This window comes from Nothoprocta perdicaria, unplaced genomic scaffold, assembly GCF_003342845.1.
Source record: "Nothoprocta perdicaria isolate Ctin4 unplaced genomic scaffold, notPer1 scaffold_11, whole genome shotgun sequence".
NCBI lineage: Eukaryota > Metazoa > Chordata > Aves > Tinamiformes > Tinamidae > Nothoprocta > Nothoprocta perdicaria.
In genome coordinates, this window is record NW_020454205.1 from 5,088,547 (window position 1) to 5,115,090 (window position 26,544).

Here is a 26,544-nt window from a genome sequence, read left to right on the forward strand (position 1 = left end):
TTTTTTTATTTTTTTAATTAAATCATCTACTCTATCTTCAACTATTTTTACTCCGCTCCTCTACAGTGTATTAACATTTGTTACTAATCTTTTGTTTGTTGTTATAATTTGCTCTGATCCTACAGATGATGATAGGAGCATCATGACTGAACAGTTAGAGACTGTTCCTAAAGAGGAGAAGGCAGAGAGAGAATTGCGAAGACCATCTCTCGATAAACATAAAAAAGAGAAACCTTTTAAAACTGGGCGAGGCAGGATTTCTACTCCTGAAAGGAAAATAGCTAAAAAGGAACCTAGCACACTCTCCAGAGATGAAGTGAGAAGGAAAAAAGGTTCATTTAACACTCCCTATTACAATATATATTTTATACATATATATATATATGTTTTGTACTACTGTGTAGTGCTATTAGGTTGCTGTATTGTAAAAGATGTGCATCTTAATAGTATTAACTGCATTGCTTTTTAATTAGACATTGTACAATTATATGAAAAGCTGCGTGCAAGGCTCACTGCTCCATCCATCCAGCTTTCTGTAACATTCCCACCCGGCATGGGGGAGCAAGCACATCTGAGGCTAATGCTCCAGGACTTCCCCTTTTCGAACGTAGGAGTCATTCCTCCGGTAGACCTGAAGCACCAGGCCGGAGCTGGGGAGCAGTGGGCCTGCCACTTGATGTATTGTCGTATCAAACTGTTCGGTGTCTTTTCCTGATTCTATGCTTTTGTGTTTTCTTGTCCGTAGCAGTATATAAGAAAGCTGAATTTGCTAAAAAAACTGAAGTTCAGGCCCACTCTCCCTCCAGGAAAATCATTTTAAAACCTGCTATCAAATATACTAGACCAACTCATCTCTCCTGTGTTAAACGGAAGCAGACAGGTGACTGCATTCTGTTCAATTATGCAATGTGGCTGGCAAACATAGACATTTTTTTTTTGTAAATCTCATGGCTGTAGCAGCTTTTTATTTTTTCTCTTAAGAATATCAGTCTTCACAAGTAGTATTGCTTTTTTTAATGCTTTGTATCATTTTTGATTTCTTTCCTTCTTTCTTTGCTGCTGTGTTTTTGTTTGTTTGTTTAATGGCGGCCATGATCATGTATGCTTGTGGTTGCTTGGACCTCAAAGTGCTGTGGTTGTATCTTGGCATCGTGGTGATTGTTGTTGGAGAAATCTCTAGTTTTCCTTTTTTTTTTTTTTAATTATGCTTTTGTTTTTTTCTGGTGGGAAAATGTTGACAGCTTAAACCATGGTATGCGTTTCCATTATTTTGCTTTTTTACTCTCATGCATAATAAGAAGTGTTTTAGACATATATTGTTGATTTATATTATCTGCATTGATACTTCCCAATCTGTGATTGATGTTTATGATGTACAGTCAAAATCCACAGGGGGAATCCAGCCACAAGCAGTATGAAGCTGAAAGAGAAGAAACCTGAGCTCACGCTATGAATGCATTCCAAGCAAAAAATCTTAATATTTGGTAGAGAAAGATGAAAGGATGAAAAATAATATTCCTGTTACATATTAATAGATGTATTGTTATATTGTAGGACATAATAAGAACCCAAATAAGAACATTTTCATCATATTATTCTTAGTATTATGGCAAGTTCAGGATAGAAAAAACATCATCTCTAGCTTTATTGTTCATCTTAAGAAAGAATTGTTAAAAGATGCTGAATTTTCTGTTGTTTAACACATCTGCATGTTGCAGTGTAGTTGCTCGTGAGTGGAATTGGGGTTAGCAAGTGATGAATCATGTCCAGCAATGCAGAGCTACTACTGGGTTATACAGGCACAGGCCTCTTCAAATGACTTGGAAATTAAGGCTTTATTACCCAGCACAGAACAACACAATGAGATGCCACAAGTATTCGAAGGAGTCAATCCTATGCAGTTTTGCATCAATTTTGCACCCTTCTGCTAAATTTGGACCCCCTTCTGTATGGATGTCTGACTGTAGAAAACACAGTAAAATGTATGTGAGTGTCACTTGAATACCGTGCCGCAGCAGTAGAAATCATGTCTGATCTCCAGGCTGTATTCCTCTAGGAAAACCAAGGTAGTATTTGGGCCGGTCTGCCATGTGAGGGGATCTAGCCCTGACTCCTGTGACAAGTAGAGCAGCCAGGGAAGGAAAAGCTCATGGGGCTCCTCTGTGGTGGCTCCTTCTCTGCTTGCAGTCCCGGGACCAACTTCTTCTCTAGACCTTGGCCTTAGTTCTTGCCACCCTTTTCATTGTTTCCCAAAGCACAGTTTGATCAGCTCAGCATTGCTGACCCACAATTCCCACCCTCTTTCCAAAAGACCTAAGCGGGTCAATAAGCAGCGGAAAAGAGGAGTTGATTCTTCATATCATGATGAAAACATTGGCTTTGTAGCATCCTTTCCCTCCCTTACGCTTTTGCAGCCGTGTGGTCAGTGCTGTCTTGCCCCAGGTACTACTAACTCTTGAAATCTGCATATATCCCTTAAAAATCAGAAAAGAAACTGTAGGTCCAGCGCTGTGAGGCCCTGGCCTCGGCACGGGACGACAGGGGCCCGCAGCGCCCGCGGAAGCGGCGCTCGGTGTCCGGCCTTGTTCCCTGTGTGAGGTCACGGGGCGCGGGGCGTCCTGTAGGACCCCCAGCGCCGCCGGCACGCGCAGCCCCGCGCCCCTCGGCCCCCCAGGGCGAAACATGCCCATACGTCGCCCGGGGAGCCCCTGAAGTCATGATCCAGCCCCTTGGCTCTGACGGAGGCCTGGCGGTGCTCGCAGGTAAGTGGCAGGCGCGGCGCCAGCCCGGGTGGCACAGGGGCACGACCCACGGGGTGAAAAACGCAGCGCAGGCACCTGCGCCGTCCTTTCCCCATTGCATCCTCGGAGCTAAGGCATGCGCTTGAACGACCTTCTCCTCCTCCTAAAGTTTCCTGTGGTGCTTTTCCTTCTCCCGAAGTTTCTCTGCTGCTCTTTCAAGCAAGCGCGAAGGGAGACATGAGGGAAGCGCTGTTAGGAGGACAGAACTACGGAGGGGACGTTCAGTTTGTGGCAGAAAGGCAGGGATCCCCCCAGCCTGCAACCTGCGTGTGCTGCAGCTGTGCAGGGAACAGGGAGAATTCATTGCTACTGTCACATACTGAGCTTTAGGATTGATTTGATAGTCAGAAGGCAATTAGGATTGTAGCTAGAGGATGTCAGCTGTGCCACTGACCTGCATTTCCTAAGAGCCATTCTGGCTTGGATGCCGAAGGATTTTCTGTAGCAAATGGCTTCCCAAAAAGCAGCAGGGGGTGCAACCAGTCATCTGCTGTCTGCAAAGCTCCCCAGTTCCTAGACTTCTAAAGATGGGATCCAAGTCAAAGATTAAAGGAAAAAACATTTATCAGGGTGTAACAGATAAATGAAATAGTGAATTAAGGCATTTGCTGTGCTGTGTTTAGTTTGAATTCTTAAGTCTGAAGGGTTGACTTCAGACATGGAAGCTCCACATGGAGCTTTTGGGTACCACTGGGCTGATGATTCAAAAGAGAATTTCCTTTTCTCCTAGGAATTTTAGCTACATTTTGAAAAGTGGTTGGTGATTCGAGGGGCTTCCATTTAAATAATTTCATGGAGCTTGATTTTTAGGGGATTGTTGGTCAGTGTTTTCTGAAAATCATGACTCTGAGATGTCTCAGGAGACACCTTCAGAGCTACTGCCTCTTAAATCTGTCTGCCATTTTTTGCCTATTTTAGCAAATTTTCTAGACTTCTAGGGACATGAAGACAAAATTCTGATTTGTTGGAAATGTATTAGAATACGTTTTTATATCAAGTGTGATGAATATAGGATATTTTTAAGAAAAGATGTCTTTATGCATACAGTTTCCAAAGACTATTTCACAAGATAACTGATTTGCACAGTAGTTGCAAGGCATTTGTTTGTTCTAGCAGTATGCTAAGCGGACATTGCTTATATGTATATTTTTTAACCATTAAGTCTTTGTCTGGATCTCTCAGCAGCAGGTGGTGAAACAAACCAAGCTCCTGGTGTATTTAAACAAGCCAAGGAAAAACTCTCAGTGAGTAAAATGATATTGTTATAATCTACTTTCATAATCTCTTTTTCTGTCTTTATTTCAGTTGTATTTTTGTTAATTAAGTAAATGTGTGTTCCTGTTAGAATGTTTCTGCCATATTCATAATTCATTTGAAAGATAACGAAAGCCGTCTTTCCTGGAGAAGCCTGGAGTCACAGGCAGTACGTGCTGACAGTTTGCAAATCTCCAGGGGCAAGGCAGACTCCAGACTTCTGGACCTAGTTCAGCATTTTGAGCCTGGTGCCCCTCCAGGGGAAACCTCCTCCTGCCTTGGCCCTGTTTGCAGCACCTGACCCCTTGCTTGACTGCTAGATGCAAAGGAATCCCTGCCACAAGACTCGTTGGAAAGCGGTAATGTACCCGTACGCTTCCACGTGGTCCACAGAGCTTATGGCTAGTGAGAAGTTATTAGCCAAGAGCATTCTGTATGTGACTAAGTGCTTTCTAACTGGCTGTTTCCTGGACCACTGATCTTTGTGTGTTTTAACCTGTTACGTCCCTTGCCTTCAGCTGCTCTGCAGCCTGTTCTGCTCCTTGCATCTTGCTCTGCTGAGTTTCCTGCAGCAAATACTGCAGTACCTCCTGCCCTGCTCCCATGCTAACCCTGTGCTCTTCTTCTACCTCCACTCTAAAATCCCCAGGAAATTCCCTCCCATTCTCCCACAAGCCATTTTTTTTTTTTTTTTTTAATTCTTGACGCTGATGCATACTAGCTCACAACTTCAGCACAGTGATTACTTGTCATTGTTAACCATAACATAGAAATTCCTTAATATTCCCCTTATGTTTCCTCTTGCGTTCCATGGTTAATATATTTCATCTGTCTAATCAGATTGTCAGTTGCTTGGGGAACAAAAATCTGCGTTTCATAAAATGCTGCGCACATCATTGACAAATTGTAATAAATGAGCAGTAATGATAACAACCTAACTTACTTGAAGCTATACAAGGAGCTGCAAAAGTTACTCCTGATTTCAGCCACAAATTTGGGGATTTTGTGTGGGCTCATTTCAGCTGAAAACTGAAGAACCTGCTGGAGCTTCGTTATTAAAAGAGGAAGAAATGCCTAGAGAGGCTTCTGATCTGAGTCAACAGTGAGATTTAATATTGGCATTTTTTTTGTGGGGGATGATCAACGTTTAGCCAAGAGAAATCAATACTAAAGCATTTTCAGAGCTTCTGGAGTGCTCAGAGCATAAGCACTGCGTAATCATTCTTGGACATGGTCTAGTTTCTATACATCTTTCTTCTTTCCGCCCCTTACCTTAGGGCATAAATCAGTCATCTGTCCCATGTACTTTCTCCCTCTATTGCTTCCCTTCTCTGGTTGCAACACTTGCCCATCTCTTGGACAGTTTTTCCTTTGTGCCTTGGCTTAATCTGTACCTTCCTAAAGACCTCTCCCATCTTGTTGCTGTGTTCAGTCTTCCAGCTTTTCTGTCCTTCAAGTGCAGCCTTTTCCTCTCCACCATTCTTCCCCCTCAGTTTGTGATCCCTCTTGCAGCCACAGTTTACACACTGCATTTCAGAACAATTCAGGAAAGGCTGAGCAGTTCCATCTGCTGGGGTGAGCTGGGTGCCTGTGTCAGCAAGCTCTTAAGAGCAGTGGCCATGCATTATGAATGTGTATTCCCTAGCTAGCCCCTGAAATCAAGTGAGCTTTCTGCAGCCCCACCTTCAGCAATCCCTAAATTGGGAATCTTGGTCCCAAGGGAAGCTGTCACTTCCAGCAACATGAATTATAGCAGAGGTCAGAAGTAGTACGTTGCTAACAGGGACTGAGAATAGTTTTCTGGGTAAAGCATAGGTTTGGTGTGAGGCATTTGGTTTCTTTACTTGCCCTACCAGTCTTCCCTGAGCATGCCACTGAAACTGGTTGGCCTGGATTCTGCTGCTTTTACTGATGCTAGATCCACATTAGGTGAAGGTGTTCATGGAGGACCCTGGTAAGCAATATGAGTGAAAAGGAGATTATCTCCTCTTTGGGTGAGATTCTTAATCTGTAAGGCTTTTCAGTCTCATTAGGGGAATCATTTTGAGTTCCTCCCCACCCCAACATGAAAAGAGCTAAAATTACTAAATGAACTTTTGGACCTTCGATTGTGGAGGTTTACTTAAGTTCAGTAAACCAGTGCAAAGGTGATTACACAACGTCTGCTTTTCAAAACCACCTGGGGTAGATAGCCAGCTCCCACAGTTTCAGCATCACTAAACACCACACTGCTGTTGTAAATCCAGTCCAAGTTTTCTCAGCTGGATGGGACCTAAAAATTGATTGATGACAAATTGGGCTAAACATGGAGAAGCTTTTGTTGTGACAGAAACACTTTCATTAATATTGTTCAGTTTCTGTTTAAAATAATTATGTACTGATTTTATCTATGTACTCCTGTAAAGTGAAATAATTACTAAGAAAAAGCCATAATTAAGCCACCTGATATGGATGGGGATCTCTAATGGAAGTGTAGCTCAGCTGGGTTATGGGACTGAAATGGTTTATTACCCAGCTCTGCAACTCTTAATCATGTTCTGCAACTCTTAGTCATGTTGATTAGTGCATATGTTCTGTGGATGACATTCAGTACCCCAGCATTAGTTTTCTGTAGGTTGAGTATCTAGTCTAAGTCAGATGCTCATCAGTAGAGAGCTGGACATCTCTAGGGTATGATTCATCCCATTTTTGCTCATTTTCTATTAAAAAAACCCACAAATTGAGAGATGAGTCATGTACCTTTTCTGAACATTGAGAAAGTCTAGGTGACTTAGATTAAATGCCATTTTTGTCATGGCTAAGGTTCTGTACCAAATCTCAAACTCCCGTTGGGATTGTTTCTATGAGTAATGTCATGCTTATATGAATACAGAGAGAAGCAGAACTACGTTGCCAAGAGAACAGCCTTGCAGTTATTCTTTGTAACATCAATTATACCCTTAGGAGAAAGCAAAGTGTTTCTCAAGAGGGATAGCCCTATTCTCTTTCAAAGAAAAAATTCTTTTTTGCAGGGCAGTCTGGTGCCACTCAGTGTCAACAAAGTACTTGCAACATTTTCTATTGAGGTGTAATTATTTTTCAACATGCCATTATCAGAATTGGACAGGTGTCTGATCACAATGACTCTTTCTGGCAACATTTCAAGCATATGAAGGTTTTATCCCAGGTCTGCACATTGTCGATAGGGACTTACAAATTTCCACGATGACACCAAATGCACTTGTGGTGCTCTTAGGATTTCATGTATGTACAGTTGCTATCATGTCCTTCTGCCACTCTGGGAATATGGCTGTAGCTTTAAGGTTGATGCTGTTCTGTTCGTCAGCATAATCTAGGGTACCATATTTCAAATACATAGCTTGATTTAAAAAGACTAGAATATGTTTGTGCTCCTTTAGTTTTGTTCTTTCTTCTAATGCAGCCAGTTAGCAATTGTACCAGCTTTTGCTGTGTCTGGCACCGTTCTTGGTGTATTAACATAGGGAGAAAATAGTATCCGCAGAAAAGGGCGCTCCCTGGAATCAGTAACTCTGACCAGACCCAGATGTGTTCAGTCAAACAACACAGAACTGAAACTTTCCTGCATGTCTGAAAGCTGCCACAGGCACACCATTACGAGACAAAGGAAAAATCATTATTCATTGCTTGGCTCCTTTTTTTTTTTTTTTCAGTCCGTGTTACATGTGTTTTCCTTTTGTTCAGCTTCATGTTGTTTTCTTTTGTTTGTTTTCTCACGACTAGACTGCCTCTTTGTCAAAGATTCCTGCCTCAAAGTCTAGAGCAAAGTCATTGCTTCCTCCAAGACCCAGCTCAGCTTGCTCATTAACTACTAAAAAGGCCACTTTTCTTGATACAGACAGTTATTATGTACGGCCCTCCTCAGCGGGCCCAAGAGACTGCTTGCCCTACTCAAAATCAGATGCTAAGGTAAGGTAGACAACTTGGTAGAATGAGTTAGCGCAGAGATGTGTAGGTGAAGTCCCTGGATCAGATTCTCTCAGTGGAGTAAATCTCTGTGAAGTTAACCTGGTATTAATTACATCCAATGGCGGAAAAAATGCTTATCAGGCTGCACGCTACAAAATCAATAAAAGTGAAGGCGATTCTCCAGAGGAAAAATAAGTGAAATAAATAATACATGAAAAGGGCATGTCCTTCTATTGATGATATGGATGTTGCTCCATTGACTGCTGCAAAGTTGCATACATTTTCACATGGGTAAATGTGGAGAAAAACAAACTAAATTGTCTTCCAAGAGAAGTTTAAAAGTCAAAAAAATAACTTCCAACCAGTTAATACTTTGAAAATAAATTCAGACGTCAGTATAAGAAGGCACAGTTCTCAGGACCAGCAATAAAAGCTGAAGCTGCAGGAGCAAGGTTGGATCTGTGCATGGCATCATTTTGAAGAAGTTGCAGTTAAAGAGCTGCTGGCAGCTTTCCATCCTAGCTTCCTCATACTCATGTTCTACTTGCATTGCGTATCTGATGATACTGCATATCATCAGTTAATGACTATTAGGCTACTTAAAAGCCATTTTCCATATTGACATTCATTTTCAGTGTAATATTATGCCTGGTGAGTCTCTGATTGGTTTGGACCATCATCCCTTTTACCCTTGGGAAGATCATTTGCTTATACAGAAATGTCTTTAATTGCATATACCAGAATTTTGACTCCAGCGTATTCAGATGTGCACTGCTCTAATTGGGGGAAGAAGCAGATATCTGCTGATTTCAAAATTGCAAAAGATGAATTTGGAAAGAAGAGAAGAAAGGGTTACTAGTCCTGCACTAAAAAGATAAGCACTAGCTAAAATTGCCTCTCCTTAAAATATTACAAGTTAATATTTGAAAAGCCAACATTCACATGTTACCTATTAATATAGTGTGTCATGTATTCAAAGCACAAATACTGCAGTTACTGTACAAGTGAATTCACAGGAGAATTTCACACTTGAGCTTTAGGTGACTTACATTCAGATTGAACAAAAAAATAAAAAACCCATGTATCTCATTAAGAATCAAATCTGGAAGCTATCTGTGTTTTGATCCAAGAGTATCCGTCTCAAGTGGCTCAAGAGACAGCTGCCTGTGTGTCAGTGGAAAAGACCTCTATGTTGGCTTCACAGGGATTTATATAGTAGTGTAGTAGTCCCCTATCATCCACTGCGATCACTGAGAGCTCTGTCTTTTATTTCAGTAAGAGTAAAAACCAGTCACTAATACATGCGTGGTCAAACCAGTGGGAGATGAAAGGTTTTGCCTGCACCAAATGCAAAGTTTATCTTGAGGATATGGGCTGTTCAAACTAGGGGGTGAGATTTGGAGAATTCCTCCCTTGGGGAAGTCGCAGGGATATCTCCCATGAGGATCAGAGTTCTGACCACTTTGAGCACCACAGCCAGGCCTCTCCTGCTGGGCGTTTGGCTGAGGTGAAGTGCCAGGGAGCTAAGCAGAGCATGGGAACCTCACAATTTTCTACATGGGTAGTGAATGTGCCTGGGATTAAGCTTGCTCTTGCCTTATTAATAGAGAGAAATCACAACCTAGAGAGTGATGTTTTGAAAAGTGAACCTTCCTTTCTCTATTTTGCTGCTACTAGGATGGAGTAAGCAAGAGTCCAGAAAAGCGTTCCTCTCTACCAAGACCTTCTTCTATCCTTCCTCCTCGAAGAGGACTGTCAGGAGACCGAGACAGAGAGGAGAACTCTCTCTCCCTCACGACCTCCCTCTCATCTTCAGTACGACGGACTACACGTATGTTCTTTGCTTATTAACCTTCCCCTACTGTGGTTGTTTCCCATCATTGTGAAATCTGTCCCATGGTTGTTACACCATGTGTCCCTAACCCTCAGCACTGGGGGGTAGGTCTGAGGTGTGGTGGTGGAAATGAGGGCCTCAGATTGTTTCTGTTTAGGTAGCAAGGTCTTAAAACCAGACACGGAGGGCATGTTTTCCACACTGTACAAAGCCCAGGGTTAGGGCTGCGGTTCAGACTTAAAGTCCATGCTAGAAAATACCTTTGCAGGGACTTCAGGACTGGTAAGATATTTAACCCAGGATATTTATAAGCAACCACAAGAATGAGACAGATCTCAATAAGCAATAAAAACATTCTGATAGATCTGAAAATGTTGAACCTAATAGTTACAGTCATTAATTTGCTGTTTTACTGTAATGATCTCCCTATGCTCCGGTCTGTGGATAAAAGCTCTCTAGTCGGAGAATCACAAAGGAGATATTAGCTAGTGGAATGGCTCATTGGAGAAATCAAGGTAGTTAACCACTAAGGTGCTTTTGTGAGGACCAGTTCTATTAAATCATAAGCTAAAAGAAACTGCAAGACAGAGTTTTACCAAATAACCACAAAACTTCAAGCTTAATTTGCATTCAGCCCCTTGATCTGACATGGTTCCCTGCTCTCCCATGGAAATTTTTCTGTCTTTGACTTTTTAGAAACCACTTACTGCCCTTCTTAAAAGAAGCTTAAAAGAAAAGGAAGGTAGTTGATAAAATCCTACCACAGAGTCCCCTAAAATTTTTGGCTGATGCTCAAAAAGTAAAACCAGAGACCCTTTTCAAGGAGAGTGACCAGAGTGATGGGCACAACAGCCTGTTCTACTGGCAAGAGGCCACTGAGAGTCTGTCAATAAGGTGGAAGGACTGAGCAATGAAATACAAATATACCAAAGTGGCAGGGAATCTGGGGAAAAAAATTGCAACCCCTTTCTATTACTGTTGATATAGTGAGAAGGTTTATGTCTGGTTTGGGGTTGTTTGGGAAAGAAAGAAATCCTTCAGGGAAACTGGAGATGAAAATGGAATGTGTTCAGTCTGTTTCATGTGTCATGTAGTACAGAGTTTCTCATGGATCCCAGGAACAGCAGTGCATCGACTTTAGTCCATCAGTGTTAAGCAAGCAGAATAATTACCAATTAGCTTGAATGGGACTTTGATAAGCCCCTCGGATGCTCTAGAGAGGTCCATTGGATTTATGATCTCTGAACATTTTCATGTTGGAACCACTTATATGCAACCATTCAGCATTGAGGTTCTCAGGTGTTAAGCGTAGGTTTGCTCCTTCTCTGAGTGCTATAAACACTGTGTGGAGATCTCAGCCTCTTCTGTTTGCTGTAGAGAATTACAAGCAAAGCTGGCTGCAGAAAGCATAATGCCATTAATAAACTGATTCTAAAATTAACTAGCAGTGCCACTGACAGTGAAGGGAGGCAATGCAAAATGTTACGGTATTTTTTTAACTTGCATGGAGACATAAATTGAAGGTAACTTTTAATCCAGGTTGCATTCGGTAATTACCTTCTTTCCCTGCACTAATTGAATAATTGAACTTTAACGTCATGGAGTTCAATAAGGGCATGTGCAGAGTGCTGCACTCAGGGATGAGTGTCCTGTCTGGTCAGCTAGGCAGGAAGCACAGACATTTGGGGGAGGACATCTGTGCTGCAGAACAGGGGCCTTGGTCACCATTCGGGTGCATTCCAAGCCCAACCTCAGGTGACAAGGTAGCTCTTGGCAAGGTAACTCATCTAGCTTGCCTAGCAAAGTAAGACACCCAGTCTGCTGTGCCAGCGTGAGCACAGACAGCACCATCTTAGAGTAGTGTCTCACAGGGTTATATTCTTGGGAGGTGCAGCATGATCATATGATGAATGCTGTTCTGTTTTTTCTTGCATATAGGATCGGAGCCAATTCGTAGCAGAACAGGAAAAAGTGGAACTTCTACCCCCACCACTCCTGGCTCCACTGCCATCACTCCAGGGACCCCTCCTAGCTACTCCTCGCGTACTCCAGGCACTCCGGGGACCCCAAGCTATTCCAGAACCCCCCACACTCCTGGGACCCCCAAGTCTGCTATACTGGTACCCACTGAGAAAAAAATTGCCATCATTCGCACTCCTCCCAAGTCTCCAGCCACTCCGAAGCAGCTACGAGTTATTAATCAGCCTCTACCTGACCTCAAGAATGTCAGGTCCAAAATCGGTTCAACAGATAATATCAAGTACCAACCTAAAGGAGGGCAGGTAAGGATTTCTCTCTTTACATTTGTCCATATTTGATATATGCTCATGTCTGCACTGCAGTGCTGGGGTAGGAGCCATCTTGAGTTACCTTGTGAACGCTGCTTCTGTTCTCTCTGCCATAGACATAGGGTGTTTTTTAAGCGGTCATAAATGATAGCGGGAAGGATTACCTTCATAAAAGTATTTTGTCACCTGAAAATTAACAGTGCTTCACTGAGATCAAAAGCTTGCACTCCCTGCCACAGATACGTTCAGCCTGAATCTTAGCAGCTTCCACTTACCAGCAAATCAAAGAGATTCTGTCTGCTTAAAGCCGTTTCAGATTCAACCTAGATAAATGGGAGCAGGATTGCACAGCAGGGTGACTCTTCTCTGTGTCGCGTTACCTTATGTGCTTCGTGTTGCATGGTGTTAATGAGAGTTGCAACCTCCAGCCTGATAAATCTACCCTAGGCTAAAGATGATGGCAGGAGATAGATGTTAAACTTAACTGGGTTTTTTTCGCTGCATGTTTTGAATAAGCAAGAAAATGGCTGAAATTATAAACTGGAGAAGGCACATGAAATAAGGGAAGGTGAATGTGTAAGAAGGCAGATTATAATTTTCTGTTCTCGCTATGGGAGTGCGCAAGAATTTAGGAGAAGTTGATGCAATTGAAAGCTGGAAAATATCCAAGAACGTAGTTCTACATACCTTGCACAGTTATGCCATGAAACATATGACCTTAAGGACTGCCTTCATCTAAGGAAACAACATATGTGTAGAGTAACAAAATGTATTACTGTAAACAGCACAAACGGAAAGAACAGTAAAAATGTAGGCTTTTAGGCTAAGCTTGAGCTTTTGGGGAGTGAAGAAAGATCAGATAAGGAGCGTTTTCTGTCTCCCTAGGGTATCAAATTTGTACGTTCCTGAAAAGTTTCTGCTTGTGCAGAGCTAATGCCAGACCTAGAGTAATCGTTTCTGTTTTGCACACATGGTCGTATAGATGGCATTACCCAAATTATGTCCAAGCTAGCTTTCTGCATGAAAGAACTGCTGTTTTTGCTTATAGGATGAAGTAGTTCATTTTATTAATATTTTAATGCTTAGAAAACCATTCATAACCTTGAAAGAAATTCCTTTTTCATTTAGAAACGGAGAGGCTGAATGAGGAAAGAGAAAATAGCTTACCAAGATTTATGCTAGAAAAACAGGGAAATCACAGTTGTGAGGGTAAAGAAATCAGTTCAGATCTTCTGCATTTCATATGATTCTGGACCACAGCCCTACCACAAGGTAACCACTGTCTCCCCAGTCCACATATGCACCCCTAGATGCTGTGATTGCCTCGTTATTACAGCAGTGGCAGTGAGAACAGTTGTCTTTTCTGGAAAGGTCCATCTTAGGCATTGATGCTGTTTTCACTGTGAATTTTCGCACTCGGTGCTTTCCAGGCTTTGGACTGTAGCCAGTTATTCAGATAAAGTCAGGACGGTAGCGCTTCAGCAAAGGTCCCTTCCGCCTTTATTTTGGTGTCTGGGTAAGGACTGTGCATAGGAGTTCCTGTCAGGGCTCACGGGGCTTAGGAAGGAAGCATCAAGGTTAATGGTCCTCATAACGTAACCCGCCTGGGTGCTGCAGATGGGGCTGGAAACCAGGGTCTTGTTGGCCCATCCGCTTCCTCCCGTTACTTCCCATGGATCGTAGGAGCTGCACGAGACCAGAGGATCGCAGCAAACTCTGTTTCTTTGTAAACATCTGGCCCAAAAGCTGCACTTCCTTAGCAGTTTTGGAAAGTTGCACATGGTCTTGGCCAGTGAAGCACTCAGCACTCAGCATCTCACCCTTACTAAGGACCAATATGGGAAAAGTGCTGGGTGCACATAGTGAGGTCAGCGAAGCTAAAGCAGTTTTTAATTCCCGGTGTTATGTAGCCACTGGCTTGTGGCTGGGGCAAATAGAGACTCACTGAGCTCTTCCATTAGGTCTCCTTCATACCTCAGTCGAGGTAAGAGGTTGTAGGATTAGTTCTTTCCCTTTTTCTGCGGTTGAATTTTAGCGGGTCTGCCAGAGGGGCGCAGGAAAGGTAGTTTATTTTCCTTGTCTGCTTGTTTCTTGTCTGGTGGCAAATACTGTCGGCTGAAATGAGCTGTTATCTGCTATCTGCTTTTAGTGATGATATATGAAATGAACAGAAGGCTGCTCAAGTTTTACAGCCTGCACTGGGAGTGCTGATAGCAGTAACCACAGGAATGTCGAGCAGACAAAAAGCCAGTATATATCTGGGCAAGTTAAACACATAAACATGACATGCAAGTCGCTAGAAGAGCACAGATATGCAACCCAAAAGCGTCATCTGGAGACACTCTGTCCTTTCACCGGAGGCGCATCTTAACCTAGCACAAGGTCTCCTCTTAGCTTCCAGCTGTCCCAGAAAAAACAGCAGCACTGAGAAACTGCAGAGACTGAGGTGGAGAGCTAAGCAGCATGGAATGTTTGAATGCTAAATACATCAAGAAATACAGCCTTGATTGCATCAAAAGCTCATCAGGCAATAGATGGAATTAGCTCCGCCTTAGTTGTCCTGCGCTAAGTTCCTGCTAGATAATAGATGGTTTGAGATGCATTTAATTGGTATTCTGCAGTCTGGAGAAGTGAGGGGCTCTCTGCTGTAAGATGTGGTCAGTACGTAGTTGTCTGGCTTTCTCTTTAAGGTATGGTGAAAAAGATATTCCTGGTACAGCTCGGGAGCACCTCGCTCGTGGCTGGGTCTGCTGGCCATCAGGTGGATTTTAGCACTGCACCGGCTGTGGAGGAAACACTGTGCTTGCAAAAGCACAAGTAACCCAGTTGCATCTGTTATTGTTCAGACAACCCAAGGGAAGCATGGGGGAAATTTGAGGGGCTGGGGGTGGAAATCTGTTTCAGGTGCCAGAACTGGAGGGTTTTATTACGTTGGGATTTTTTTCTTCTTGAAATTCTGCCTGTGAATGTGGTTTGTACCATATTGATACCATATCAGCGTACAAAAGCACACCAGTTGGGTCTTTTTTTACTGCTAGCTAGGCAGAATATTTATAAAGCATCAGAGGCCAGGAACTAAGCAAGAAGCCAACTCATAGATCAGGTGTGAACTAGCACTAACTGCTGTAACAGCCTGGCACTTTGTTAGGGATAAGATGGCCCATAGAAGAGCAAAATATCCAAGTGATAGTGGAGAAAAAAGTGACCCTCAAAGACTTGTAGGAAGATTCAGAGAAGAAAAAAAATCACTGTTTACCCTAAATTGTAGAAAACAAAATGTGTTTGGTCATGCAGAAGGTCAGAAGAAACTGATGACACTGATGCTCAGTTGAACTTGTCCTGCACCTGCATATATAGGTGATGGCTAAAGAGAATTGGTACTTCCATTAGATACTAAAAGACAGCAGCAGAGGGATGGATAAGACATCTCAGAATTGGGCAGAGGAGGAGGCTTGGGTAGATATCTCCTTCTCTGCACAGTTCTTTTGCTTTGACAACACAACACACACACGTACATATCACAATTTACATCCTTGCCTGCGGAGAGAGTAGTACATCAACACCATGCCTGTTAAACCATGTCCTTAAGTGCCTGCAATGCAGATCTATAATTGAAAGATAAGTTGGGGATTGCTGGCACAATTTCAAAACTGTCACAGCTCAAAAAGCATAATTTTTAGGGTTTTGAAATTTAGAACTTTGGCTCGTCATTGCAGGTTTATACAGATATAACATCTTGCAGCTCCTCTGTTCATATTCCACTCATGTAATGGAAGGCTTGCTTGAGTACAGCCTGCACAGTTAAACCTCGAGTTATTCTCAACAAAAAGATCCTTCTTCCTGACTCATAGTTTAGAGGAATGAAGCAGTCACTGCCAGGCTTCAGCAGGTTTCCGAATGTGTCATGGGGGAAGGTGCTTGGTTGGTAGAAGTGAACAGGGAATTGGAACTCGCTGTCCAGATAGGATCTTTGCTTTCCCTGTGTCTGGTAACATCCCTGCAGTCTGTGCAACCTGCGTCACGTTGCCCGAGGTCAGACTGCAAACATGGGTGCTCCTCAGGAGGGCCACGACGTGCAGAGCGGCTCCAGCCAAAGTCTCTTAAGTCAGTGAGGAACTAAACTCGTTGTCAGAGGTTATCAGGTTTTGCCCTTTCGGAGCTGGGGTCCAGTATCTCTCCACTGACTAGAGGGGCAGCTTATGCAAACAGCTTAAACATTTCCCCAAAATTAGAAGAGACTAATCCCAGGTTTTAGTGGATGATATTGGTTACTAGTCTTTCATTAATATCATGGAGAAAGTTCTACTTTCTTCTGGAGTAGACTGGAACTACCAGGATGCAGAGCCTTGTGAAAGCCCAGCTCATCCCAGCCTCAAGTTCAGCAGGGGAGCATTTTCAGCTAAGCTCTGAGGAGTCTGCCCTTTGGCAATGAAATGGTTGACAGGGAAAACGTTCAGGCAACCCCCAGTCTGGATCGGAGCTGTGCAGTCATATAATAGATGTTCTGTCTCGGATGGAAGGGTGAGAAGAAAGAAGTGTATTTTGTTAGGTAGGAGAGAAAGGGAACCTTGTTTTTTTTTTTTTTTTTTTTTTTTTTTTTTTTTTTTTTTTTTTTTTTTTTTGGAAATTTAGACTTTAACAAGAAAAAGACTTGCTGATCTATTGAAATTTGAGAAAGCCATTTTCCACTAAGAGGTAAACACAAGATACTTTCTGAACTCAAACTGAATGATCTAATTTTCTCCATTATGCTGGAATAAAGAAAATGTAGGCCTAATTATTCAGAACTCATTCCTCCTTAAAAGTGTTCAGCCTGATTTGAAAACTTTATTATTTGGTTGTATTTGAAGCTGGTAATACTCTTTCCACGAGAATGGAGTGTTGCTGCTAATGTTTCAGGATCAAACCCTGTAATTTGGCAAAATCCATCTTTCTTGTTTGTTTGTTTCCTTTGGGATTCGTGGAATTTGCTTTTTAGCTGATTTAATGGTGCTCATAGCATTTTTTTACACGTAATGCATGAATATTCTTCAGTTTCTTTTATTATTTTTTGGATTGAATTCCTCCACTTAGTGATGAGAACACGACACTTGTTACATTTGACCTGACTGGGATTCTGTATTTCCTTGAGCTGTCTGTTGTTGTCATCTCTTGGCTGTAAGCTTTTCAGCATGAAAAGCAGCAGTTTTGCTTTGTACTTCACAGCACAATTATGCAAAACTTCTCAATGTTTCTTCCACATCTATATAACCAGAACAAGATTTACTGAGCCAGCTGTTAGGTTTAAGCATGACATAGTAGTTTCTCTTGCTGTGGTTAATTCTGGAGAGAGAAACAAATGTTTATTTGTACATAATAATCATGAAAACAATATGTTCTAACACAGATTTGGGACAATTAATAACATGTATATGAATTTAGTTAATGGATGCAAATTAAATATTTTAATTTCTTTGAAGTACAAGACTTTAACAGAGATGCCCTCAACAAACACTCCATTTGCTTTTGTGTTCTGCTAAGTTACTTTTTTGTTCATTATTAGGGACATGCCTTGTTCCATGTGGCCACTTTGATTAATTAGACAAATAGAGTAATTTGTAAACAGGAAAAAAAGAAGCTTGTAAGTTCTTCACAGAGAGAGGTATAAATCAGCCATCATTGTCCCATGCAAGTATTAAAGACAAGTATTAAAAACTTTACCCTGCACAACACAAGGTAAGGAACCTCTCCTGGCTCCTGGGCAGAAAACTGACTTCCAGCTGCTGTGCAACATGCCATGGTCAGCCAGAATCAGGTCTGTAGGAGGGAACTTAGGCCCATCTCAGCCTGGCAGGCCAGAGAGCATGAGGGAGCCTGGCCATAGATCTGTGCAGGAGCAAAACATTCCCTTTGTTGACTGAGAGCATGAGCAGGCTTGGGCTTTCATTTAATGTGCAGCGCAATTGCAGCGCCTATACGTACACCCCACCACACCTCCACCCCCACACAAGATGTACATACACATGCAGGAATATGGAGACCTTCCTGGTGAGTCATGGTGTTTGCACTCCCTCTGTTGCAGGCAGCTGTATCATCTCATTTCTTTCATAAAGTGCCATCCTAAACGTTTTCCATTTTCTTGTTGTAGCTCTGCTCCCCAGGGAGGCTGCTGCAGAGCCTCCCTGCTTGGAGAGTTACACGTTTCCCTCTAGGATGCATCTGGCCTTGCTGTGCACCGTCAGTTTGCGCTCTTGGCAAGCTACAGTTGCTCTTTAGCTTAAAAAGTCCCTTTCCCTCCCTGGTACTTTCCCTCTGACTTTTACAGTCAGGTTTATTAGTTCATTTATTAGGCTTTAATAGTGCATGGAGCAGCCAGCTACAGAGGGTAGTTATGATCTATCTGTGTGCAGAGACACTGACACCTTCTAGGAGAGGAAGAAGCAGATAAGAAGCGGAAGGAGAACCTGGATCATCAGTCCAGTTCAGCCCTATGCCAGATGACTAGCACAGCACATCCACATCACTCAGATCCCACTTCAGCCTTCAGCACAGGACTTAAGTGATACATAGGTCTCCTGCTGACCCCTCTACACAGGGGCACATGTCACCCAGTGAGACAGAGAGGATAATTGAGATGATTGTTCCATTACATATCAGCTAGCCAGGTCAGGCTTCTGGGTGCAAATCAACCATTGAGTGCTTGATCAAAGGCATCCTCTCAACTTATCACCTTGCTTTGGCTTCCTTTTTAAGCCCAGTCCACAGCACAAAGTTCTTGTCGTGACCCCCTAAGTCAGCATTTTTAGAGCAAATGGAGCCCTGTGGCTATTGCTAAGAGGTGCAGCTGATCTGTCACTGAAATGTGCTCAAAAAGTGCTAGGAAAGCTTTCTGTTTCGCCCCGTGTGGTCTGGCTTAAAGTTCTGTGGGAACCAGATCTGCCTGCACATCTGATGTGCATTTCCCTAACTGATGTGACACCTGTCCTGTGTAGCGCTGGGGCACGTCATTTAAGCAGACAGTATTTGAGATAAAGCACAAACATAAAACTCCAAAGGCTGCTGGCTTTCATGTTTCAGTTGGCTTGAGTTGGATGGGCTAAGCAGATGGAACGAGAAAGACAGAAGCAGGTTGAGCAGCACTGATGGCCTCCTGAAGGGCTGGATGGGACCCATCGGAGTCCCATCAGGAGCGAGTCCCTCCATCAGGAGGGCCCTGATGCCACCTTTGCTGCTGAGGTGGCCGTCGCCACCGGTTGTTGCAGCTAAGGCGAGGGAGCACTTACCACCTACGTGTTTTGGCAGGTGCAGTGGTTGTGATGAGGGGGATCCAGGAAGCCCCTTGCTGTGGAAAACCTCTTTGCTTTAGCCGCAATGTATGAAGATTTGTTCTGGGAGTTTAGACTGAGCTTGATGGGTGAGCGCACCTGTGCTTGTTGAATGTGATGCTAGCACCACTGCAAGAGCAAGGAGCTCCAAATCCCGATCTCCCTGTAAGGTGGGCAAATAGTTTGGAGAGGGGAGGCGCAGAGGAAGCATTTTGCCTCATGTTTAGCAAAGAGCCTTGGTCAGTGTGGGAAACTGAAGCCAGGAAGCAGAGGCCTCGTAAGGTTCTTCTTCTCTCACTGACGGTTTCAGCTGGTTTGGAGCTGATTTGTGTTACTGGTGTGGTGAAAAAAAAAAGAAAAAAAAGCCAGAAGGTACCTGCAGATCTGATCTCTCTCTTCTCAATTATCAGTTAGGTTTACCTTCAATATCTGCCAACAGAACTGTGCTAAGTGTATGTTAGTGAAAACTCTTGAAATGCCATTTAGTAAAATGAATGCATAATGCCTAAAATTATATGACTTATCTGGGAAAAAAACGGTGTAAACTTGCATTGCATATTAGTAGCATAGGGATGAAGAAAATCCACCATAACACTTGCATAAGGACTTGGTATTTAACCTAGAGGAGTGAATATGCTGCACTGGCTGCAGGTCTTGAGTGAGGGCAAGCTCCTGGTGCAGGGAAAGCAGGTGGAGGCAGAAGAGCCTTTACATACAGCTGAGATGAGCACAGTCGCCTCCCTGTGCCCCAGAGGAGTCCAGGTGTGTGTCACCCAGCAGCTACAGGTTTTCAGTACTGTTGTTCCAGTGTTCCCCTTTGTATTTCACCGCCACCTCATGAGCTAGCAAAAAAGAGCAACATATTGCATTTAATAGAGACACTGGCATGATTTTCTTTCTCATATTTCAATGCAAATGTTAAAAGGAGTCACAGCGGGAGACAAAAGTGCCTTGATCCCTTATCCCGCACTGTGCTTGGGGTGTGTGTGTGTGTGTGTGTGTGTGTGTGTGTGTATGGTGAATAGTAAGTTACCTCCGATTCCTTTTAGGTTAGGATTTTAAACAAGAAGATCGATTTTAGTGATATTCAGTCCCGCTGTGGTTCCAGAGATAACATCAAACATTCTGCAGGGGGAGGAAATGTAAGTAGTACAGACGTGCTATGAACAGGCACCTGCACCGTGGTGAGCACCTTGCACAGCTGGCCGCCCTCTCGTCTCCCTTCCTCTGAGCACTATTTTCCTCCTTGCTACTGTGTCACATGTGAGTCTGGTCTGGTGGTTGTGTTAGTCCTGTGTTTGCAGCGGGGGCCCTCTGATCCTTCTCCACAGAGCATAGCCCACCTCTAGGACCTGGCCAGGGAAAGGAGGCGGGACAAGAATGGTTGTGTATAAGACCCAAGGATGCTGACGGCAGAAGCACAGCAGGAGCCAAGGTGGTTCAGCAGCCATTGGAAGTCGTTTCCAGAAAGTTAAAAAATATAAATTATCCTGTAGAGAGTCCAGCTGCACAGCTGGGCATCTCCTAGTGTCACAGTCTTGCCTCAGCTAATCTTGTTAGTTACGTGTGGTTGTCAGAGAGGGGGAAAAAAGAGAAATAAAACAGAAGGACAAAACCAACTGAGAGAGGGGATGTGATCTGCTGGTGTACTGAGTGCTGATTTATCTCCTGCATGTTAATACTCCAGAAGAATGAAGAGAGGCTGCCCAGGGTTTGATCAGCACCAGCAGTCATGTCAGAATGGTTCAAGGTGGCTCTGAGCCCTCTGATGGAAGCAGTCCCCTCTCGCATGCCAGCGCCGACCATGTGCAGTGAGCTGCTTTACCAGGCTTGGAGGAGCTAACGCAGCAGCGGCAAATGCAGTAACGGGGAAGGCTCTCAGTGGATTGAGCTGAAAATTTGTGCCGTCCTGAGATGGAGGAAAGAAATATGAAACAGATGGTAGGAAAGAAGCAGCCACCAGGCTGTTCCTTGTTCCCCAGAGGCACGTGGAGAAGCAGGAGCAAGCGGGCTGGATGCTGCTGCAAGCAGAGCTTTGGAAATCATCACCTCCAGGGGACAGCTCACAGACATTTTAGAAAAGGGCTCACAACTCAATCTGCTTCATCCTCCTCTACATTTTACTAATGGAAAAACTTGACCTTGCTCTATCATCATCTTAGGTGGAAAGGAAGCTTGTTGCATTAATCCAGGTGTTTCCTCCCTTGTGGCATGGTCTCTCTTCCACTAACCATCTCTCCTTTTCCAGTGGCTTGTAGGGACTTTGGCTGTTTCTCTGATGGGCTTGGCCTTTTACTTATTTTATTGTTTTCATTCCTGTAATTTTTGTTGTGTTTTGTGTGTGATTTTGACAGGTACAGATTGTAACCAAGAAGATAGATTTGAGTCATGTGACTTCCAAGTGTGGCTCCCTCAAGAACATCCACCACAAGCCAGGTAATGTAGGATTTTATGGGATGTGACAAAGCAGAATCCACTCCTTATATGTGGAAGAGAAAGCATGGATGGTACTGTTTACTTTTGTAGTCCAAAAGAAAGTAATTACACTTTGATATTAGAAATAATACTCTTAATTTTACTTGCCTAACTATATGAAGATGTAAGTGGGTAGGACCACCAGTTAAGAAATGAGATAAAATATGACACAGAAGGATGTTGGGGCATAATGTCAGATTAATAAGATGGTAAAATGCAGGCAGAAGTCAGCAAAGTACTTATGTGCCTGTAAATCACATCAAAGTCAGTAGGACTAAAACACGTACTTAAAGTTTGAATATGTGTCAAGGATTTTGTATTTTCTGCAATATTGGGCATGGTATTCGGTGCTTCTCTAACCTCATTACATCTCAACTGAGTTAATATGAATGCAGCTGTGTGTATTGTGTCAGGTTTTCTCCTGAGAGATTTCAGCTGTTAATCCTTATATCCTGTCTTTGTGTAGGTGGTGGACGTGTGAAAATTGAAAGTGTGAAACTGGATTTCAAAGAAAAGGCGCAGGCTAAAGTTGGTTCCCTCGAAAATGCCCACCATGTACCTGGAGGTGGTAATGTCAAGGTAACAGAACAATCCTCGGGGAAAACGCCCAAAGGCAGAAGCAATAAGAGAGGATGTAACATAGTCAAAACACATTAATAAGCCAGTGCACATTATACAGGGTGAAATTCCTAAGCTTTGATATGTTTAAGAGTTCTTAAAAGAAAGCCACACCCAAAAGATGTTCTGTAACAAGTGATTTTAGTGAATGTATAATGTATTCCAGCAACATTCAGTAGAGAGAGGAAAGCTGAAGGGAGGCTTTCAGTTCTGTATAAAGAAGTCAAGAACTCAGATGTCACTGAAGGTCAGTGGGAGATGCTTTCTTAGATGTCTAAATTAACTTGGTGCACTGTGAATCTTGAACTTAGCTATAACTGCTGGGAATGGTACATTGGAATACAAGGCATTATACTGCGTGGATGATGCATCCAACTAATAATGGCTTCTTTAAAAGGAAAATAATGGTGATTTCTGGGCCCAGACCAAAAGATCTGAGCTGCCTGACTGCTGAGGCAGGTGCTGAGCAGCCAGTTTAGGGAAGAAGAGCACTATTCAGGATCAGTTCATCCAAAGGAAAGGAAGATTGGCCTTGGAAAGGAAAGCTGGGGTGATCATGGCTGTAGTAAGCTGCCACTGAGCACCCCATCAGTGAGGGCTTTTCTACAACTCCCCTCCCGTACCGTGTTAAATTCTTTACTTTCCCGGAACAGATCGATAGCCAGAAGCTAAACTTCAGAGAGCACGCGAAGGCCCGCGTGGACCACGGCGCCGAGATCATCACACAGTCCCCGGGCAGGTCCAGCGTGGCCTCGCCACGCAGGCTCAGCAACGTCTCGTCCTCCGGGAGCATCAACCTGCTCGAGTCGCCCCAGCTCGCCACCCTCGCCGAAGACGTCACGGCCGCCCTCGCTAAGCAGGGCTTATGAATCTGCTCCCTTGCGCGGTGTATGAAGTAATAATATTTAGGCATGAGCTCTTGGCAGGAATGGGCTCAGAGCAGGTGTTGCATTCATCCTTTACCATGTCTAAAACTAAGTCATATCCCAAGACTTGTAGTTAACATACAATAAAAAAAAAAAAAAGAAAAAAAAAATTAAATAGAGGCAGAAATTGGCCTAATCTCCATTTCCAACAGGAAGACACTGGCTTTATATGGGTATACAACTGCAGTATGTTACATTGGACAATTATTGTTGCTCTGCTCTGTCTTGCATGGAGTACTGTACTATGATAAAATGCATTTTTACCTTTCATGTGCCTGAGGGCCATCCACCTCTTTCTGAAGAGCCTTGTTAATATCCCAAGTTGCTCATTTTGCTGTTCTCTTGATAGATGGGAAAATAAAAAATGAAAAAGTTGCCCATTGTAAGTTATTACAGGTTAAATTAAGAGTCTGCTTACCAGAAGGTCGGGCATATAGAGAAATTCAAGTTTAACTTAAAACAAAAAAAAAAAAAAAAAAAAGTTATTTTGTATAAATGAGTAGAACAAAAGTTGAACTAAGTTATTAACCTTTTTTTTGGGCCTGGGTAATTATGTCAGTGTATAGCTGAAAAGCCAATAAATTATTTAACTAATAACTAAAAATAGTAGTTGAAAAACACTTGAACCATGTTTGGGGAAGTGACTTAAAAAAAGCTGTCGAAAGGAAGCACTTCCACCCCAATGGACTTGTGTCTGAGTAGAATGTTGGTTAAGCGGCTAGATGTGTGTGCGCACTACCGGTTTCACACCCTTTCCATCTGTTTGATACAGTATTATAGATATATATATTTCTTTGTGGCCATTTGTGATACACCCTCCTCATATACTTGAATATTCTACTTTATTCACAGTATCTGTGTCTCTTGCACCCTTTGGTGTTGCAATTTTAGGTATGTAAAAGTAGATGTTAGCAGGGTTTTTTTCCCTATTCATAAGAATACATTTAAAAAAGACAAAAACTTTTAGCATGAAGTTGCTTTCTGTAACAACTAAAAGCCGTGACCCTGTTTTAGTGCCAGATGCAAGTCTCTTTCTTCTGTGATGCTAGAAAAAAAGATTCCTTCCTTCCTCTCCTCCCTCCCTCCCTTTCTTCACTGAGAATGGCTTTTGTGGGATCCAGAAGCTTGTAAGAGGGTCTCCAAAGATGGTTGGTTTCGGATTCTGGATTTTATAAAAATCCAAAATAGTTGTTTGGGCTTTTTTTTTTTTTTTTTTTTTTTAAAAAAAAAACAAGCAAACAAAAAAAAAGACTCCTGTAGTAACAGTGTGTGTTAGATTTATTTATTTATTTTTTTCTTTTGCTAAAGTTGAAACACAGGAAAAAAAGAAGTATTACAGTGTTGTTCCACTCCTTCAGTGATGTCTTACATAGACACCCGGGCACTCAAATAACAGTGATAAGCGTAATAGAGATGCCTATAAATTATAGCACATGAATAAATAAAGCTCCTGGGTTGCTGTGGGGATTTATCAATAAAAAGGGCATCTTAAAAACTGAACAAAGAAATGGGGTTTATATTGACTATAAAAAGTATAAGATAAAAGTGTGCGTAAAAGGTAAAGGGCAGAGATAATATAAACATCAAATGAAGTGGAGTTACCTGTGGGAACTCCAACACTGTCTCGTGGACACTAAGAGAACGCTGAGGGTTATATGGTAGTATTACTCATCAGCAGCTAGTAATCTGCTGATATTATGTACAGTAGACATTATGAAATGACCAGTTTACATTCTTGCAGATTGTTTGATCTTTTCTTTTTGAAACCTCTAAGCTTTGCACTGTCAGTTGAGCTATACTTGATCCATGTATTAGGTTAACATTGTGTGTTGGAAGCCTTTGATCTGTTCTTTTTGCTACTTAATTTGTACGTATGCGCGTGTGTGTGTTGGGGTTTGATCTGAAAAGATGCATAGAGAAGATTTTTATGTCTGTGGAGAAGGATTCTTATAATTAATAGCACAGGATTCAGGTAGCAAATGCACAGTTACTAAACAGTAGGTCTTCAGTGGAATGAGTGGGACTTTTAGCTAAGCTGTCACAGCGGTATGAAGACAAAGTGGTTAAAACCCCCAAATTTTTGCTGAAGATAAAGTCCAAATAGCCCCACACATGACATTTCAGCTTGGGGGGGGGGGGGGGGGGGGGGGAAGCTTTTTTCACACTCTTAAGATTCCTAGTACTGTCTGTGAGTCGTTTCATATGAAGGACGGTGAGTCTAGAGCTATGCTAAGCATGTCTGAAAGATAATGATTTCTGCCTTGTGTTTGCTCTACTCTTGCTTAGAGTAACTGCCTAGGAGTTCATGTGGAAAACAGTGGCAGGTGAGGGGCATCACAAACCCCTTTCCATTGTTCCAGAAAACCAAAACAAAAACAGAAATTAAAAAAAAAAAAAAAAAATTGATCATGTTGCTCTGGTCATACCATCAACTAGCAAAAATTAGCCTTGCAGTGTTTTTTTTTTTAATGCCTTTTGCCAACATGGGAGAGTCTGTGGTACTCCTGAACATCAGCTTCTCCGAAGCTGGACACCAGCCAGTTAGAACAGCGTTAACCTGTGACTCAAGTGTTTTTATTCTGCTTTTGAGATTGACGTACTCTAGATGATGATGCTTAGTTAACACACCTACCAAGTCTGAAGTTAGATAGGTGTAACGCACCAAATCATTTATTTCATGCATTAAAATGAGCTTTCTTGTCCTGGTTCAAGCAAAGACCTTTGTACTCGTAATCATCCTTCCATAGAAAGAATCCTAGAGTGCTGTGGAGTTAGATGAAGATAAAAGAAATCAAGAGTTTTGTGCTGTTAAATAAATAAATAAGCAAGTTATGTTACATGACTCTAGATGTTCACTGAAAAAGCTCTTATTAATCTTTATTTCTCAAGAAGCGTGTTGGTTTTGAAAAATGACGGTTTTGTAAATACGTAATGCCCACTAAAAGTAGAGCCAGCTTCCCGGAAACTGCATCCGTTGTGTTTCTTTTCTGCAGGATACCGGGTACCTGAGACCCGGCTTTGTAACAGTGCAGGGAGAATCTGCAGGACAGATGGGCCAGGCAGCCCCATTTGGATAGCATGGGGAGAGCCTCAAGTCATTGCTGTCTGGCAGGCTGT

The 26,544-nt window shown here is 42.7% G+C and overlaps 1 protein-coding gene across 9 annotated transcripts in view; it reads left to right on the forward strand.

The window, feature by feature from the left end:
* MAP2 (microtubule associated protein 2) overlaps positions 1-24,410 on the forward strand; it is a 157,466-nt gene extending 133,056 nt beyond the window's left edge. For 4 of the 9 annotated variants that reach the window (XM_026048837.1, XM_026048844.1, XM_026048852.1 and 1 more), the window contains 9 exons: positions 126-332; positions 746-880; positions 3,984-4,045; positions 9,660-9,813; positions 11,755-12,098; positions 20,458-20,550; positions 21,763-21,844; positions 22,350-22,462; positions 23,155-24,410. In XM_026048837.1, the coding sequence (XP_025904622.1) occupies positions 126-332; positions 746-880; positions 3,984-4,045; positions 9,660-9,813; positions 11,755-12,098; positions 20,458-20,550; positions 21,763-21,844; positions 22,350-22,462; positions 23,155-23,370 (1,406 nt within the window). In that variant the 3' untranslated portion in view covers positions 23,371-24,410. The remainder of the gene's footprint in view (positions 1-125; positions 333-745; positions 881-3,983; positions 4,046-9,659; positions 9,814-11,754; positions 12,099-20,457; positions 20,551-21,762; positions 21,845-22,349; positions 22,463-23,154) is intronic. The other 5 variants (XM_026048883.1, XM_026048889.1, XM_026048860.1 and 2 more) reach the window with 4 other exon arrangements.
* The last annotated feature ends 2,134 nt before the right edge of the window (positions 24,411-26,544 follow it).